This window comes from Pieris napi, chromosome 6 (genome assembly GCF_905475465.1).
Source record: "Pieris napi chromosome 6, ilPieNapi1.2, whole genome shotgun sequence".
NCBI lineage: Eukaryota > Metazoa > Arthropoda > Insecta > Lepidoptera > Pieridae > Pieris > Pieris napi.
The window spans coordinates 11,231,163-11,247,161 of NC_062239.1; the positions used below are offsets into that span (position 1 = coordinate 11,231,163).

General features: G+C 37.2%; 1 protein-coding gene across 1 annotated transcript; it reads left to right on the forward strand.

Moving 5' to 3' along the window:
* The first annotated feature begins 260 nt into the window (after positions 1–260).
* LOC125050309 (counting factor associated protein D-like) lies at positions 261–14,047 on the forward strand. Its single transcript, XM_047650053.1, has 16 exons — positions 261–385; positions 6,042–6,224; positions 6,446–6,520; positions 6,594–6,656; positions 7,691–7,822; positions 10,199–10,297; positions 10,406–10,664; positions 10,819–10,918; positions 10,997–11,120; positions 11,356–11,515; positions 11,830–11,945; positions 12,384–12,510; positions 12,741–13,051; positions 13,126–13,442; positions 13,570–13,667; positions 13,745–14,047. The coding sequence occupies exons 1-16, from the start codon at positions 355–357 to the stop codon at positions 13,959–13,961; spliced, it is 2,412 nt and encodes an 803-aa protein (XP_047506009.1). The 5' UTR covers positions 261–354; the 3' UTR covers positions 13,962–14,047.
* The last annotated feature ends 1,952 nt before the right edge of the window (positions 14,048–15,999 follow it).

Sequence of the window (15,999 nt, forward strand, 5' to 3'; positions counted from 1 at the left end):
GGCGACAATTCAGAGGTTAGTTTTCCCGTAAAATGATTGTAGGGTATTGTATATACCTGCCTGGTCTCATACTTCCTTTACCAAAGACGCAAAAACATTTATAACGCAAAGACATGATGTTTGTACAAGTCTTCTTTAAATTTGGTCCATTTCTGTGTTGCTGTGGTCACTATGCTCCGATTCTGAGGATCAATACCGTTTGTGCGGTATTAAATATTATTAATAGTTAAAAAGTAATTCGAGTGGAGATGTCGCGATCTCGAAGGTCACGGTGGGTGGGGTCAATTTAGATCTGGTATTGTTGAAGACGACACAGTCACATCCGAAGCCGCGTGTCCGAGGGCTGCGGACAATATGGCTTCCTCCACCCAACTTCTCTTTTTCTGTAAGTAAAATTGTATTGGTAATGACGCCATTGGTAACCATTTAGGAGTTTATCTCCAGGACTTCGGGATCCTATCTGATGTATTTGGAATATCCATATAAATATGTATTTGTTATTATCAACTGAAAACGTATCCTGGAACAAGATATGTTAACGTTGACCCCAAATAGCGGGTGATATAAGTGTGTATCTACTTATTTTTAATTTGTAAAAGAGTTTGGCAAAAACGGTCTGAGTTTTTGTTACAGTCTTGCTAGACAGACGACAGTTGTCGACTTTGACGACTCATTGGTCTAGTGGTTAGTACCCCTGACTGCGAATCCATGGGTCCCGGGTTCGATCCCCGGCTGAGGCGAACATCGATGTGATGAGCATTTGGTGTTGTTCTTAGGTCTTGGGTGTTTAAATATGTATTTATATGTATAATGTATATCTATCTATAATATGTATGTATATCCGTTGCCTAGTACCCATAACACAAGCTTCACCAGCTTAGCATGGGACTAGGTCAATTGGTGCGAATTGTAAAAAAAAAAAAAAAAGTTTAAGATTTTAATCAAAACTGACCATATGGACTACATTTTTTTAAGTGATTTTCCTTACCTTTTGTCCAGCCATGAGTTCTGTTACAAATAAAAATGCATTTTTTTAAATGAAGTAATGTAATATTATAAAAATTTATACTAACATATTTATTAAAGTATCAGAAAAAATTAGTATCTATTCGAAATGGCCACTTTTGGCTTTTATACAGACCTTTAATCTGTATAGACACGAATCTATTTACATACTGTTTCCAAGGAAAATTTCGCCACTGCATGCAAAGATTTTTTAAGAGAATCAATGTCGCCGTGTATAGAGCAGGCCATGTCCTCTAAAACTGACCATAATTTAAAGTCTTAAGAGCTAGGGCTGGCCCTCAGCCAGTATTCAGCTCTTATAAAGCCCGGAACGTTGGTTTCAACTTTCAAGCCAGGCTTGAGTAGTTCGTGCCTTGTGACCACGTGCAGAATCCTGCTGGAAAGTCCACAGTATATTTTTTTAAAGTGTATATTTGAGAGGTTTCACAATATCATCTTATACACTTTGGCTGAAGTTCTCACTCCTTTTTCTCAAAAATATTGTTTTGTGACTCCTTGATACACTCCCCACCAAACTATCACTGACGCTGGATGATGACCACTAGAGCAGCTTCTTTAGAACTGTGAGCGTACACTTTATCATTTTGCTTATTGTAGTATTCTTCAATCTAGAAAATTCTTTCATCGGTAAAGCGGATATTTCTGTTTTCACCTGCGTATTGCGACAGAAGGCGCTTTGATAGATCCAATCTCTTTAATTATTAAGATTGATTTAGGACATGTCCTATATATCGACTATAAGCAACGAGCTTCAGGTCATGTTTTATAATACGCGACAGAGTTCTAGCGGGAATCTTCATTTCTCACGATAAGATTTTTTGCTTCCTAATGGCGAATGCTACACGCTCGATATTTATCGTGATATTTGGATCGTAACCCAGAATCACGATGTGTAGTATAAGCGTATCACGTATCGTGATACGGATCGCTGGATTTGTAGAAATCTAAAAATCCACGATCTGTATCAATTATCTACTATATAAAAATAAGTCGGGTTTTCCTTCCTGACGCTATAACTCCAAAACGCACGAACCGATTTCCACGGTTTTGGATTCGTTGGAAAGGTCTCGGGCTCTGTGAGGTTTATAGCAATTAAATTAAAATTCAGGAAAAACTTCAACAGAAAAGCGGGATCACCAAACGTAATGTTACATAAAACGCAGCCATCTGGTGGCAAAACGGAGTTCGCCGAGTTTGCTAGTCGTCGATAAATATCGAGCGTCTAGTGTCTGGTCGATATTTGATTTCGACGAATTCTGGCTTTAACAGCATTAACAGCCTTTGTAGTTCTACAAGCACGCGGATTTCGATCGCCCCGTATTTTTCTGTTCTTCCACAGACGAAGTGTTGTTGTATCTGTTGATAGTACGATATACGATCATAAGGCTGATACCAAGCTTTTGAAGTGTCTGGAATATGACCGACGGCATACCCACGTTGTTCAAGGCGATCACTGCAACCCTATTTTCTTTAACAGCCCATTCCATATTGTAATTTGATAATGAACACGAACAAATATGTGAAATGGAGCAAAATCGAAAGAATTTTTAAAAATAATTTACGTGTTTCAAAGAAAGAAAAGTTTTAATGTAGGTAACAGTATTTATGCCCAGACTAGTTATAAATATAATCATTTAATTAATTTAAATTTTGTCAAATATGTAGACCATAATTTTTGGTTCTAATAATAGAATATGTATGATTATATTATATCTATAACACATCAACATGTAATTAGCAACAATATTAATAAAATTAAACTTATAAACATAAACTAATAATAATAAAATAATATACATTGAAATAAATAACGAAACTTAACATAAACTAAAATGTATCATTAAAAGGAGTCCCTTTAGGCAAGAATATATAATAGAATTATATATTCTTTGCTACGAACTTTTTATATTGGTAAAAGTTGATATTTTGATGTTATTATATATGTATGATATTTAGTCAATATAAATTATTACTAGCTAATAATAATAATTTATATCTACCTGTTTTCTATTTATAATAATTTGCTTGCAAAAAATACATTTCTTTTTTATTAATTTTATTTACAACCAAGTATAAAAAAAAATATAATTATAAATAAGCCTCATTTATTCCTTTAAACATGAATGTTTACAAAAAATACACACAATTAAAATATTATACAGATTTTTTTTCCAAGGATCTCGTATTAAGTATAGGCCTCCTCCAACTGACTCCACCTCTCTCTCTCTATCTTGGGCATTTTTCTTAGCAAAAAATGTATATATAGATAATAATTTAAATATAGCGGTAACATTTTATTATAACGCAATTTTACTATAACAAAAACGGTCATACAAATATTCTTTAATTGATAATGTGATAAAGGCTAAAAGATATTAATTTTTTAAATACCTAATCGCTAGCGGGAAGATTTTTTAAATCTGCTAAAACTTAGTAAAACATATTTATACCCGGAAGCTTTTCATAATTTATGACCGTGCGTTTTTGTTACGAAGATATCGCACATAAAATAATATTGCAAGGTCAGTTCGATACATTTTTATTTGTGATGACATTTAGATTGTGACATTGAAATATGTAACTTTATAGCCTTGAGAGCTTTTATGCGGTCAGCGACTGTTTTGGTTAGAGCTTTTAAAACATACTGCAATCAATAGAATTTTTTGTGTATCTATAATATGAATGTGTTATAAAATAACATTAATAGGTATGTCAATGTAGACCAACATTAATTCTGCCCTGCGATTCTGTAATTCACTTTTCGAACTCACTCAGCGGTTTTCGCATCGGCGGTCGCTCTCAAATCAGTCGTGAAGCAGTCATTTTATGATTTGGCATTCTGATAAACAATAAACTACAAGATCCCACCTTTTCAGAATGCCAAATCATAAAATGACTGCTTCACGACTGATTTGAGAGCGACCGCCGATGCGAAAACCGCTGAGTGAGTTCGAAAAGTGAGTTACAGAATCGCAGGGCAGGACTGTGTTAAACTCTATTTCCAATTAATATTTATAACGATTAGTTGGCATTTACATTTAGATAAAAAATACAAAAAATATTATATGTAAATTTGAAATTTATTATCCTTATTATATCTTATTTATTATAATGAGGAAGGAGGAAACAATGTGAGTCACATTGATGCTTTACCGATTTCTATTTTCGAGTTTTATGACATAATAATTGTAAGTTATATAAATCATATAAGTTCTTAGTTTGTGTTGTAGGTATTCTATGCTATATATATATATATACTGCTCAAAACAATTAGCGGAACAAGATTTTTCTCCTTTCTATTGCTTAAACTAAAATTAGATTTAAATTAACTTGTACGCTATTTTTACCTTGTTAATTTGTTAATTACTACAATTAATAAAAAAATTAAATTTGTATTTTTTTTATTAAAAAAAAATTAAAATGTGCATTATAGACGAAAAACTAATTGGTGATAAAAAAGGTCCATCAAAGAAATATTCTTATATCGTTTGAATATTCGTCTTTAGTGACTTTCAGTAACGTGTGTGGCCTCCATGAGCCCTAATCACGGCTTGACAACGACGCGGCATGCTTCGTATGATCCTCCGAATATCTTCTTGTGGAATTCGCTCCCATTCTTTAATCAACGCTTGAGCTGCTGCAGTGTTTGAGGTGCAATCGGACGCTTCCGGATGCGCCTGTCAAGCAAGTCCCAAATGTGTTCAATTGGATTTAGGTCAGGGCTCATGGAAGGCCACTCCATTACACGGATTTCCTGCTGTCGTAAGTAATCTGACGTGATCGCTGCAGTATGCGGCCTGGCATTATCTTGCATTAAAAGAAAATCTGGGCCCATACCATATGCTGCGGGCCAAACATGATCTTCGAGCACATTTTCAATGTAAGTTTGAGCAAACAAGCGCCTGGGAACAACGACGAGATCTGTGCGCTCGTCCAAATTAACTCAGCCCCAAACCATCACAGAGCCACATCCAAATTTGTCATATTCCTGGACTGCTGCTGCACTGTATCGCTCGCCTGGGCGTCTGTAAACACGGAGACGACCATCGCAACGTGTTAGACGGAATCGTGATTCGTCAGTAAAAAGCACTGGCCTCCAATGTCGAAGTTGCCAATTAGCGCGATTTTGCGCGAACTGTCGGCGAGCTTGTCTTTGTTGAATTGTTAGACGCACAGCCCGAACTGGTCGGCGTGATCTCAAATTGGCTTCCAACAACCTATTTCTTACCGTCTGGTCGAAAATTTCTACACCAGTAGCCGTCCTTAGTGTATTTTGTAGATCTCTTGCAGTTGTGGTGCGGTTACGTAAAGCACAGTTGACGATGTAGCGATCTTGCAAACGTGTAGTTTTTCTCTTTCGACCTTGACCACGCCGTGAGTATTCTCCCGTCTCACGGTATTGCTTCCAAAGTCTGTAGATAACAGAAGGGGCTACTCCTAGATCATTTCCTACATAACGCATAGTTCGACCCTCTACAAGCAAAGCGATAGCTCGGGAGACATGCAATTCAGTCAGATCTGGCATTATGACCTAAACTAACTCGCTTCAATGAATAACAATACTCAAAAGGCTCACTTCAATTTCTATTAATACTCAAAAGATTGAAAAAAACTACTTAAAATGTGTTTTCTGTGATTAGAAAGTAATGAAAATTCAAAGACGTCACTTTGTTTTTAGGTGTTTTTAGACACAGCGCCACTTTATTATAGGACTACTAACCAAAACGCCGATGCTCTTTTGTTTTTTATTTTCTTCGACAATGCCTTAACATTATCTAGTGGCCAGTAATAATTAAAACCTTAAGTAAAAAGTTTAGTTCTACTTTAAAGTTTTGTTCCCGTAATTGTTTTGAGCATACGAATTGTAATAGCATAGAATATTTAAAACCACCTTACAATTTTATGTAAAGATTGGCTAATATGCTTTCTCGATAAATCCAATACTACCATCGAACTCAAACATGGTTTTCAATTCACTTGCTTGTATAACTTACTACTTATATATTTTGTTACAGTGTGCGTGTATGCTTGTGTCTCTGTTGATGGAGTTAGTCTCCGTTCTAGGGCGCAAAAGCCTGCCGCTAGGCTTAGGATTACTGCAGAGCAGAGCAGCGCCAGAGACAGCCCACTAGACTTGGCAGATAGAACAGTACCTTTACATAAAAATATTGCAGTTTCCGCAACGGTTCAGCCCACAGGTTTGTTTGTATGTGTTTTAAAAGTAATGAGTTTAAAATTTCAAAAACCGCTTTACAATAACTTTAAATTATAATGGTTAGCTCCTTATCTTAACATTCAAGTTTTAGTTAGGTATATAATTTTTTATACATATAAATCACATACCGAATTATATATTTTTGTTTCTCAATTAGGTACTGGGAATTTCAATGTTTTAATTATATTCTTAATCGATTTCCAGGGTTTCTTGAGGCAAATACATCACCTGCAGTGCCACCATGGTTTCTAAATCCCATTAACATCAATATCCCTATACGTAAGTGGTTCGAGTACCTATAATTGGATAATAATTCAGTAACATAATGTTAATAAACGTATGTTTTTTACAGCAAAGGCATCAGCAGGGTCGATACCAGTTGTGTTGCTGCCAGTGCCTGTGCCTATGCAATCTGGTAAATAATTTTCTCTCATTCAATAGTAGCGTAAAAATAAGTAGTGTACTTTAGTCCCAATGTAGGTTAAAGAGGAAATGACAAAGGTTAAAAAGTAACGACTAAGAAACACTTAAGGTACTGCAAATAATCTAGAAAGAAAGAAAGAAAAAACTTTATCATACACAGTAATAGTAGGATATTTAAGTAAATTAACTAGGATTCTGTGTATTTTGGGCAGCCAGTCTCTTCTTTTTCACCTGTTAACTGTACTTCACTTTATGATTACTACATAACACAAATATATATTTTGAACTATTTTTGCACAATAAGAATATTTTCAGCATAGGACACGTTGACAAGATATTGTTTGAGATTTTTAGTCGATAATGTGAATTTTGAAATGTTAGTGATAATTTTGTTTTTAAAAAAGTGGTTAAAGATGAAAGGGTCTCGGAAGGAGAAAGCGTTGGGCGGAGAAAGTGCGTTTTTGGGTAACATATATAGGTTTGCGTTGTGTTTGATGTGGCGGTCTCAAAAGTCTGTCTTTTGCTATTTAGGGTCTGTTTCACAATGTATGGATAAAGTACCAATTAGCTATGCAACACATACATTATTTGGAAGATAAATTGTGCTATTTGTCATTCATCGGACTCATATGATGGACTTTATGTGACGAATAGCGCTGACAGTCGTGAAACGCAACTATAGTGTCTAAATCCTACCAATAAGTAATAAATAGCTAATTTGGAACTTATGTAGAACTTATCCGTACATTGTGGAACAGACCCTAAGTATAATTGTCTATCAGTTAAAACTTTTGTTTCGTTGTACAATTTTAAAGTTGAGTTGCGAAAAGGTTTCCTATAGGATATCTTAATACCTACTCCTACTCCTCCCTCAAAGGCCGGCAACGCACCCACTAATAATGGGTGTCTATGGGCTGCGTGGACTGCCCTTTTTGGTCGTCCCGCAAGCTCGTTTGCCCCCCTATTCTATAAAAAAAAAAAAAAAAAAAAATATCTTAATCTGCTTACATCTTTTGTTTCTTTCAGAGTGTAGAGCACCTGCACTGCAGACACCCATCCACCACCAAATATCTGTAGAGGCAGGCCCTGTAGATCACACACCCCAGCTAGACATTGATTATGAAGAACCTGAAGAAATCCACCGAACTAACCCACCACGTAAGGAAACTTATATCACGTAATATTTAACCAAAATCGTGTTAGTTACACCACTTATAACGCAAGATAAGCTGAACCAATGTTAGTTATCTCTTTTTTGGTGGATTCTTCGCTCCGAAAAAGCAGAATAAGTAATAAAATATCGGATAAAATATCGAATGCAAACAGCATGTGGTGTGAAACTACATCATTTTACATCGAATTTGTGTCAGTTCAAGTACCTAATTCCGAAGTGAATTAGGAGAACACATTGAATGCCTTAACAATTGATATAAAGTAATAGCCGGAAACCAAAACTTTTTACGGCGAATTTTGATTAAATAAATATGTTGTGTGTGTGATTGATGATGATTAAATAAAATGTTTATAATTTTTATTTTTATAAAAAAAACATTTTTCGGATCCGAGTGGTTGGCATAGAGAGCTAGGGGTTGGCAATGATTTATTCACTAATATCATAGATATTTGTTCCGCGAGTGCGTTTTTGCGTACTAATATGTCACAATATTTTGACAAATCCGTGTTTTTCTAATCAAATTCTTTTAAAATCATCTAAGGAAAGTAATCAAAACGAGTTTTTAACTCATTTTACTTTTCTTGACCAAAATCTTGTAACATATGACACACAGTCTATACATACATAGGACATACACACAGGAGACACACATAAACTGTCCGAAGCATTGAATTTTAAATAAATAGTGCCGTTTCCAGTAATCGCAAGTCGAATATTTCCAGTGTGTAGGAGGAGTCCGAGAAAAATCATCAGTTCTTCTCTAGTTAAATAATTCCAATTGTTAATTCGTGAGTTTCGCTTTACGTTATCTGAACACCCACTCTTACTGCATTTGCATTTGTCTATCCAACAATCAGATCTAATAAATCATCATCAATAAGTAAATGGAATGCATCGTAAGGATCTGATGGCACGTAAGAGTTCTTGTTCCTTGGTAAAGTCAATAGTTTTCATTGAAATTGGATTACTGCTCCATGTGGTAGTGGCTCCTTGATGAGAAGGTTAGTTATTGCGTGACTTTTGAGGTAATGGGGCGTCATCGATATCGTTTGGTAAGTCGGGTATGCTCTGGCGATAATTTCGGAGTGATCGTATTAGATCTCAGAAGCGACACGCTAGGCGTAGAAATGTTATCCTTATGCATGTTAACTAGATTGGTATATCAGGCAGTACGTCTCCATAATCTTGTACGCTAGATTGCGATGAAAGTCCATCAATTTCGTAATCAACTCATAATTACCAGGTCTGTCAAACTCTTGTTGGCGAGGCGCAGGCCTCGATGGTGAGAAACCTATATCTGAATCTGTTAACGTTGAAGATTGAGCTGATGTATGATGCAAATCTACCTGGTATATTCGCTCCCTTACGGCCATCACTAACCATAGATTTCAATCGCTTAGTTCGAATAATAGAGCTACCGCCTGACTCACTCAAACCTGGCTTTGATGCTTGTGACCTTGAAGGTTGAGCTGGTGTATCACCAGCGCGTGGTCTACGACTGGTCGTCTTCAACTTCGATCTTGTATTCGATCGAAGTTAAAAATACATAAATCACTGCCACCAGTTCCTTCTGAACTTGAAGATAACTCCTCTTCATGAGCTCCTTGCGAATACACTTCTTCATCACTATATTCTTCAGACCCTTCCGAGTCATAATCATCACTTTGTCGATGCTTTTTTTAGTACTCGATGTTGAAATAATCAGTTAAATTTTACTAGTGGGTGGCCAAACCTTACTGTTTATTTTGGCACAACAATAGCTTCCTTTCTATCGTGTATACAAATCACCACTACACTGTAAGAATGAAACCAATACTCATTTTCGTAAGTTGACTTTATTGCCAGAGTGGCCACGCAAAACAACGTGAGTTCGCCTCGAAAGCCGGCCGTTTTTTTGCTAATACAAAATGAACGGAACACTTGCACGGATACGAGTGAGCGGCAACGTTACTATGGCCCCGCACCACTCGGATCCGAGTAAAGAGCACTTAATGTGATAACCATTAAGTTTATCAACCAACCAAGGCTTTGATCTTGATCGAAGACATATGTTACCTCATCAATAAATGTTGTATATCAGAAAGTGCTTTAACATGCAGCATCGCAATAAGCGCGCTAGAGAGAAGAGGCCTAATGTGTAAAACTGCCATTCTTCTTTCGCAATTGCAAGCAATAAAACATTTCTGTATTTGCAAAAAGTTGTATTAATGTTATTACCTTAATGAAATCTTAAAATAAGTTTACCTAAAGTTAACACGATATTATAAGACTGCAAGGTGGAACGAAGTTCGGCGAGTCAGCTAGTCACATAATATTTTGAGGGTTTTATATTTAATTTAAACATTATGTCTTAAAAACAGCACCAACCCATGATATACCCAAGCCCGTGCCACTGGAGTTACCTGGCTTCGCAAAAGAAATCGACCAAGGCATCAACATCCTGGCGCTAACGACTAACTGTAAGTTATGTGAATAATTTTATGAAATAATTAATTCAAATATGATGTAAATATTAATATGCAATTATATAATTATAGAGTATAAACTCTAAATCATTTTCTTATTAGTCACGTCCGAGGAGCTCGTGCAGTTATTCCTGTCGCAGACTCCAAAAGCACCGCATCTGCCGCCTTTAGTGCTATCAGCACACGACCAGACAGTGCGGCAGGTGGACGCCGGACCATCACCCAAAGCCCCTGAGGCCCAACAAACATATCAGGTGGCCCGGGTTTCTTCTCCGCAAAAACCTAGCTTCTCCAGTTCTCTTCAAATTGAGGCTGAGCTTATAGTCCCAAGTTCTGACTATACCGAACCCTATAAGCTCTGGTAAGGTTCCCATAATTAAGCTAATATTTTTTGCTTTTTTCAATAACTTAATGTTTCTGATATTATAATGCTTCTTCAATTTCTGTTGAGGCTGTCTTTTCATCGAAGTATTGCAAGAAAAGATTGCGCATTTTTCTATATATGAAATGTGCAGGTTTGACGGCGGCAGCAAAGCAGCTCGTGTAGAGTTTCACGGTGGTTCAACTGCCACCTATCGTACCTTCTCCACTGAGGGAAAGGTGGAGCGCTTTGAGGTATTTTGATACTCATAATTCTTATGAGCATTCAATATTAAAATGTACAATATAATAATCTGTAATAATAACTTGCAGGTGCTTGTAGATAGATCAAGTGAGGGTAACGTTCGTCGCTGCGCTCGCGCCGAGCCAAGCCCTGCTACCCCGACCGACCGCATCCCACCAGGGCTCCCAGACATAACGCTATTCCAATTCGAAGGTATTTCATATGAAGGTTCAGTAATCTAGTTGTTGCCATCATTTGTAGACGCTAAACAATCCCCAGATATTTTCCATTTCAGATTGAATTTTTATAATAAAAATACATGAACTGATTCGGTTTGCCTCTTCTCTAAGAGAAATAGCAGACAATGTAACCAATAACGGGTTATGTTAATTTTTATCACAATATTCGTTTAGTGGTAATTCTAATACTCTCTATCTTGAATTTACAGGCTACGTAGAAGAAGAAAATAACGCTGTACCAGTAGAGCGATGGGGGCGTATAGTTGCAGGCGCAGAGGGAGAACTGGGCGCAGCAAAGAAGGAGAGGCTCACAGCCCGACATGAACTGCTTTTGACACGCACAACAGCCGGGAACACAGTGCCAATCCAGTGAGACACTTATCTTTAGTACTTTTTTAAATAATTGTTTTACGTTTGTACGCATAAAGGTTTGTCACCTAAACCAATTGCCAAAAGCCGTGAAAAATAAATGTGTTTGTGCTGTACGGTTGTGAATAGAGGGCCTTGGAACCATGATGAAGATAATGACTGTGGAAGAGATTTTGTAATAGAAAATGTCTAATTTAAATATTATGCAACAGAATAAAAGGATAAATTTATTAGATAAAACTTTAAATGCTCTTGTTTATAAAAGATTATCTGTTGTTATACCTACTTCTACAAGTATTTACTTGTTTTTACAGATACACCGTCACTATGAATAGCTCCCAGCTGGGAGAAAATTTCGATTTCTATCAACACAGATACACGGTTGTCAAGCACGTCGAAATGGAACAAGATTTCTTTAAGCCTAATATTGGTAAAGCTCTGCCCTGTGATTCTGTAACTCACTTCACGAACTCACACAGCGGTTTTCGCATCGGCGGTCTCTCTCAAATCAGTCGTGAAGCAGTCATTTTATGATTTAGCATTCTGATAAACAATAAAGTACAAGCTCCCACCTTTTCAGAATGCCAAATCATAAAATGACTGCTTCACGACTGATTTGAGAGAGACCGCCGATGCGAAAACCGCTGTGTGATTTCGAAAAGTGAGTTACAGAATCGCAGGGCTGTTTAGTGATTAAATCATTGTGTTGCCTTTTTAATGTTGAATCCATTAACTGCAGTTATATTAAGTACTACATTTAAAGTAAAATGAGTCTCTCACAATATGTAAATTATTTCCAAATAAATGCGCTATTTAATATAGAAATAATGGTTGTGCGTTATAGATATTAATTGAACTTATTGCACAGAGGAATTGTGCGACCGCGTCGAGAGGTGGAATAAAGTTAAACCAGAACAAATGGCACGTCTTGAGCCGCTGCGCGAGTTTACTCTAATGCCTGCGCGTGACACGCGATACGGCGAAATTTTTGACAAGTAAGTGAAGCTTAACTGTCATCAATACTGCATTTTTCTGCGTGTCTGGTCACAATTTTCGCACTTAGACGCCCTTTGGTCCGTTGTGGGTCAAGTCCTGGCTAATTAAGCCAACCTAGATCCTTCCAGAAGGTCAAAAGCTTCCTGGGCACTTCACAGGCTTCACGGTGCGACCTCACTAATCCGAGGATTTTTATTCATTGCGTGGTTGATAAAAATTATATTTACAGGTTTAAGGCAAAATATGGGCGCGTATATAGAGATGCCCGCGAAGAGGGGGTCCGCAAAAGCGCATTGGTCACATTCATACGTTTCATAAACTCCGCTAATCGGCAAGGCTCCACTGCCCGATATGGTGTAAACAGCTTCTGCGATCGTGTCGCAGCCGAGCTACGACAGATACTGGGCGTCGAGATGCATCCTGGTGACATTGACAACGCTGAACAGTTCCCGTACTCGAGGCGAGATGTAAACCGCCGTGAGCAAAGGCTTCCCGAACAATTTGACTGGCGGCCTCGCGGAGCTGTCTCTCCCGTCAAAAGTAAGTGTCATAGTATGTATGTCTGCTAAGCAACAGTCGAAGATGAACTTTGCATGAACTTTTTTGTGACACAGAACAAATGCAGTGCCTGTCATGCTGGGCGTTCGCGGTTAGCGGTGCAGTCGAAGGAGCTCTGGCGGTCCGTACCGGACAGCTTGTGCCACTGTCTCCGCAGAACTTGGTTGACTGCGCACATCCATTCGGAGGGCGAGGTTGCAAGGGTACCTGGCCTTCTCACGCGTATGACTACACAAAGGAGCGCGGCCTTCGGCCACATGAAGAATACACCTACACGGATTCAGTCAATAAGTGCCTCGAAGACTCAGTTCACCCCGTTACCCGCATATCAGGTCACGTCAATGTTACACGCCTCAGCGTACCTGCACTTAAGGTGACTTAAATACTGTAGCTTTACCATAACAAATTGACAACGTATTAAAAATTATGTATTTATATGAATACTCTACCTATAAGTAGTATTGATAAATTGATATTATATGAAGGTGTATGTATCACAGGTGGCGATAAAACAGCAAGGGCCGACCGTCGTAATTGTAAATGGGGATGACAAGGGCTTCATGACCTACTCCTCAGGTGTACACTATGATGAACGCTGGTATGTAATACAGGTCCAATAATGCCGCGATAACGGTCATGTATCACGTGGTTTAATCAAAACTAAATTTTCCACAGCGGCGATGTTCGAAATCCGCTCACCCACGCCGTTCTGGCGGTAGGATGGGGCAAGCGGGAGGGAGAAGAGTTCCTTACTATCAAGAATTCGTGGGGCACCGATTGGGGAGAGAAGGGCTTTGGAAGACTTCAATCACGATCTAATACGTGTGGCGTGCTCAACATGCCATCATACCCAATTCTACATCGTGAGGACGTGTTACGCAAAGATTTGTAGAGTGCGAAGTAAGTTGGTACAAAGGAGTAAATATTGAAGATTTGAAGCGAAAGTGTGTCATAGTCGAATAAATTTTGTTTTTTATATTTTTTCGTTTCCATTGTGAAATTCTAAAACTGGACATTTCTTCGTTACCTGCTGGATAAGTACCTGAGTAAATAGTCGCGAACACAGAGCCGTCTTACCATCTACAATACCTTTCAAGAAAGGAAACCATAAATGGTAGTTTAAGTTTATAAGGATCTGAAAACCGATCCCTCATTCGCACAAAATACAACTCAGCGTTTTGACACAATAAATGAGAGTTACAATTCACACGTAACAGAGAACAGTTACAAAACTTAATAAATAAAAAACCCCAACTAAACTTTGCGGACAAAATTGCACTAAAAATACTGACTTTCTATGTACTTAAATTGAACGCTTTTTTCTAAAATATAGACTGAGGCCTAAATATTAGAAGACAAAAAGAAAAATTATCGTCACCGCGTTTTCGCGGGAAATTTTATTTCAGTCGACATTTAAACGCGCGATTAAAATAAAATTAAAACTGTATATTTATTGACATATTTTTTTTTTAAATTATTGTTATATGCATTGCGCTTCTTTAACATAATCAGAGATTTGACCTTGACATTTCACTAGTTGCGTCGATAATGACCCCGTCAATCATCTAAAACTTGATTTTTAAGTGGCGTTTTAAATAACTCTGATATTATTTTAAGCTACAGCCTTTTATTATGATTTGACTTAATGATTTTGATATAAGTTTTATACACAATTCATTATCTATAAGATTCTTTTTTATTTCTATTATTTAAAATTTGACATTTTGTGGTATAATATTGATTTTAGTTCGGTCAATAAACAGTTACATTCATCGGGAAAAAAATACAAACTGAAATGGCGATATGTACAAAAGCATATTTTAAAATATACAATTTAATCTATGGTCCAACAAAATTTCGTACAAAAAATGATATATTGCTATAGATGTATACAACATATTACATAAGCTACATCAGTCTTATAACAATGTTCTGAAACATTCATCTCTTTAGGTAAAATTGTAAGTATTTTAAAGAGAATTGACAATGTTGTAGGATAGAAATACCGTTTTAGCTTTATGACAGTTTAAATTTTTTGCCGTTACCAGCTGTTAAGTCAAAAAAAAAAAAATTGAAGTTAAACTTCGTTAGGCGCGTTATGAAAAATTGGTGAGAGTAAAACTTTACGATGCGCGCGCACCGTGACACAAAATTATCAGTATGAAGTTTTTAAACCAGCCGCGCGCCGAGCGTGCGCGAGCGAGATGGGAATAAGACAATATACAAGTAAAAAGAAATAGAATATGCGTGAAGTTAGCAAGAATTTTGAATGACCATAATTGCCTTGCTTTTTCACAAAGACCTATTGTTACTTAGTTAAAAGGTTATGAAACATACCTAGTTATTAAATTGAAGGAATAATATAATAAAATAATAATTATTATTAATATTAATTAATAATTGAATAATATCAAGTTTCAAGTTTCAAAGCCTTTATTTCAACTAATACAAGAGAACAAAATATAAATGTATATAAAAAAAAGAAAAAAGTTTAACAAGCACAGCTGTCCTCTTGTATAGCTTGCCTTTGTGCCACAACCACAGGCCTCCTCCAACTGTTTCCATTCCTTCCTATCCCAGGCAAGTCTTTGCCACAGAGGACCAGTGGCTTTTTTAAAGTCGTCAGCCCACCGGGCACATGGTCTTCCTCTCTTTCGCTTGGTGTTGTAGCGAGGTGTCCATTGGGTGACTTTTTTCGACCATTTTGCTCTCTGGCCTCTGAGCAGGTGTCCTGTCCATCTCCATTTAAGCCTTTTGGCTCTGGTCATTGCATCTTCCCAGTTGGTGATCCTTCGGAGATCTACAGCTCTTTTCCTATCATTCCGTGTGTAACCTAGTATGCTCCTTTCCATACTTCTCTGGCAAGTCACAAGCTTTTGACTTGTGACTTGCTTAGTGGTCCAAGTTTCGCAGCCGTACGTTAGGATAGG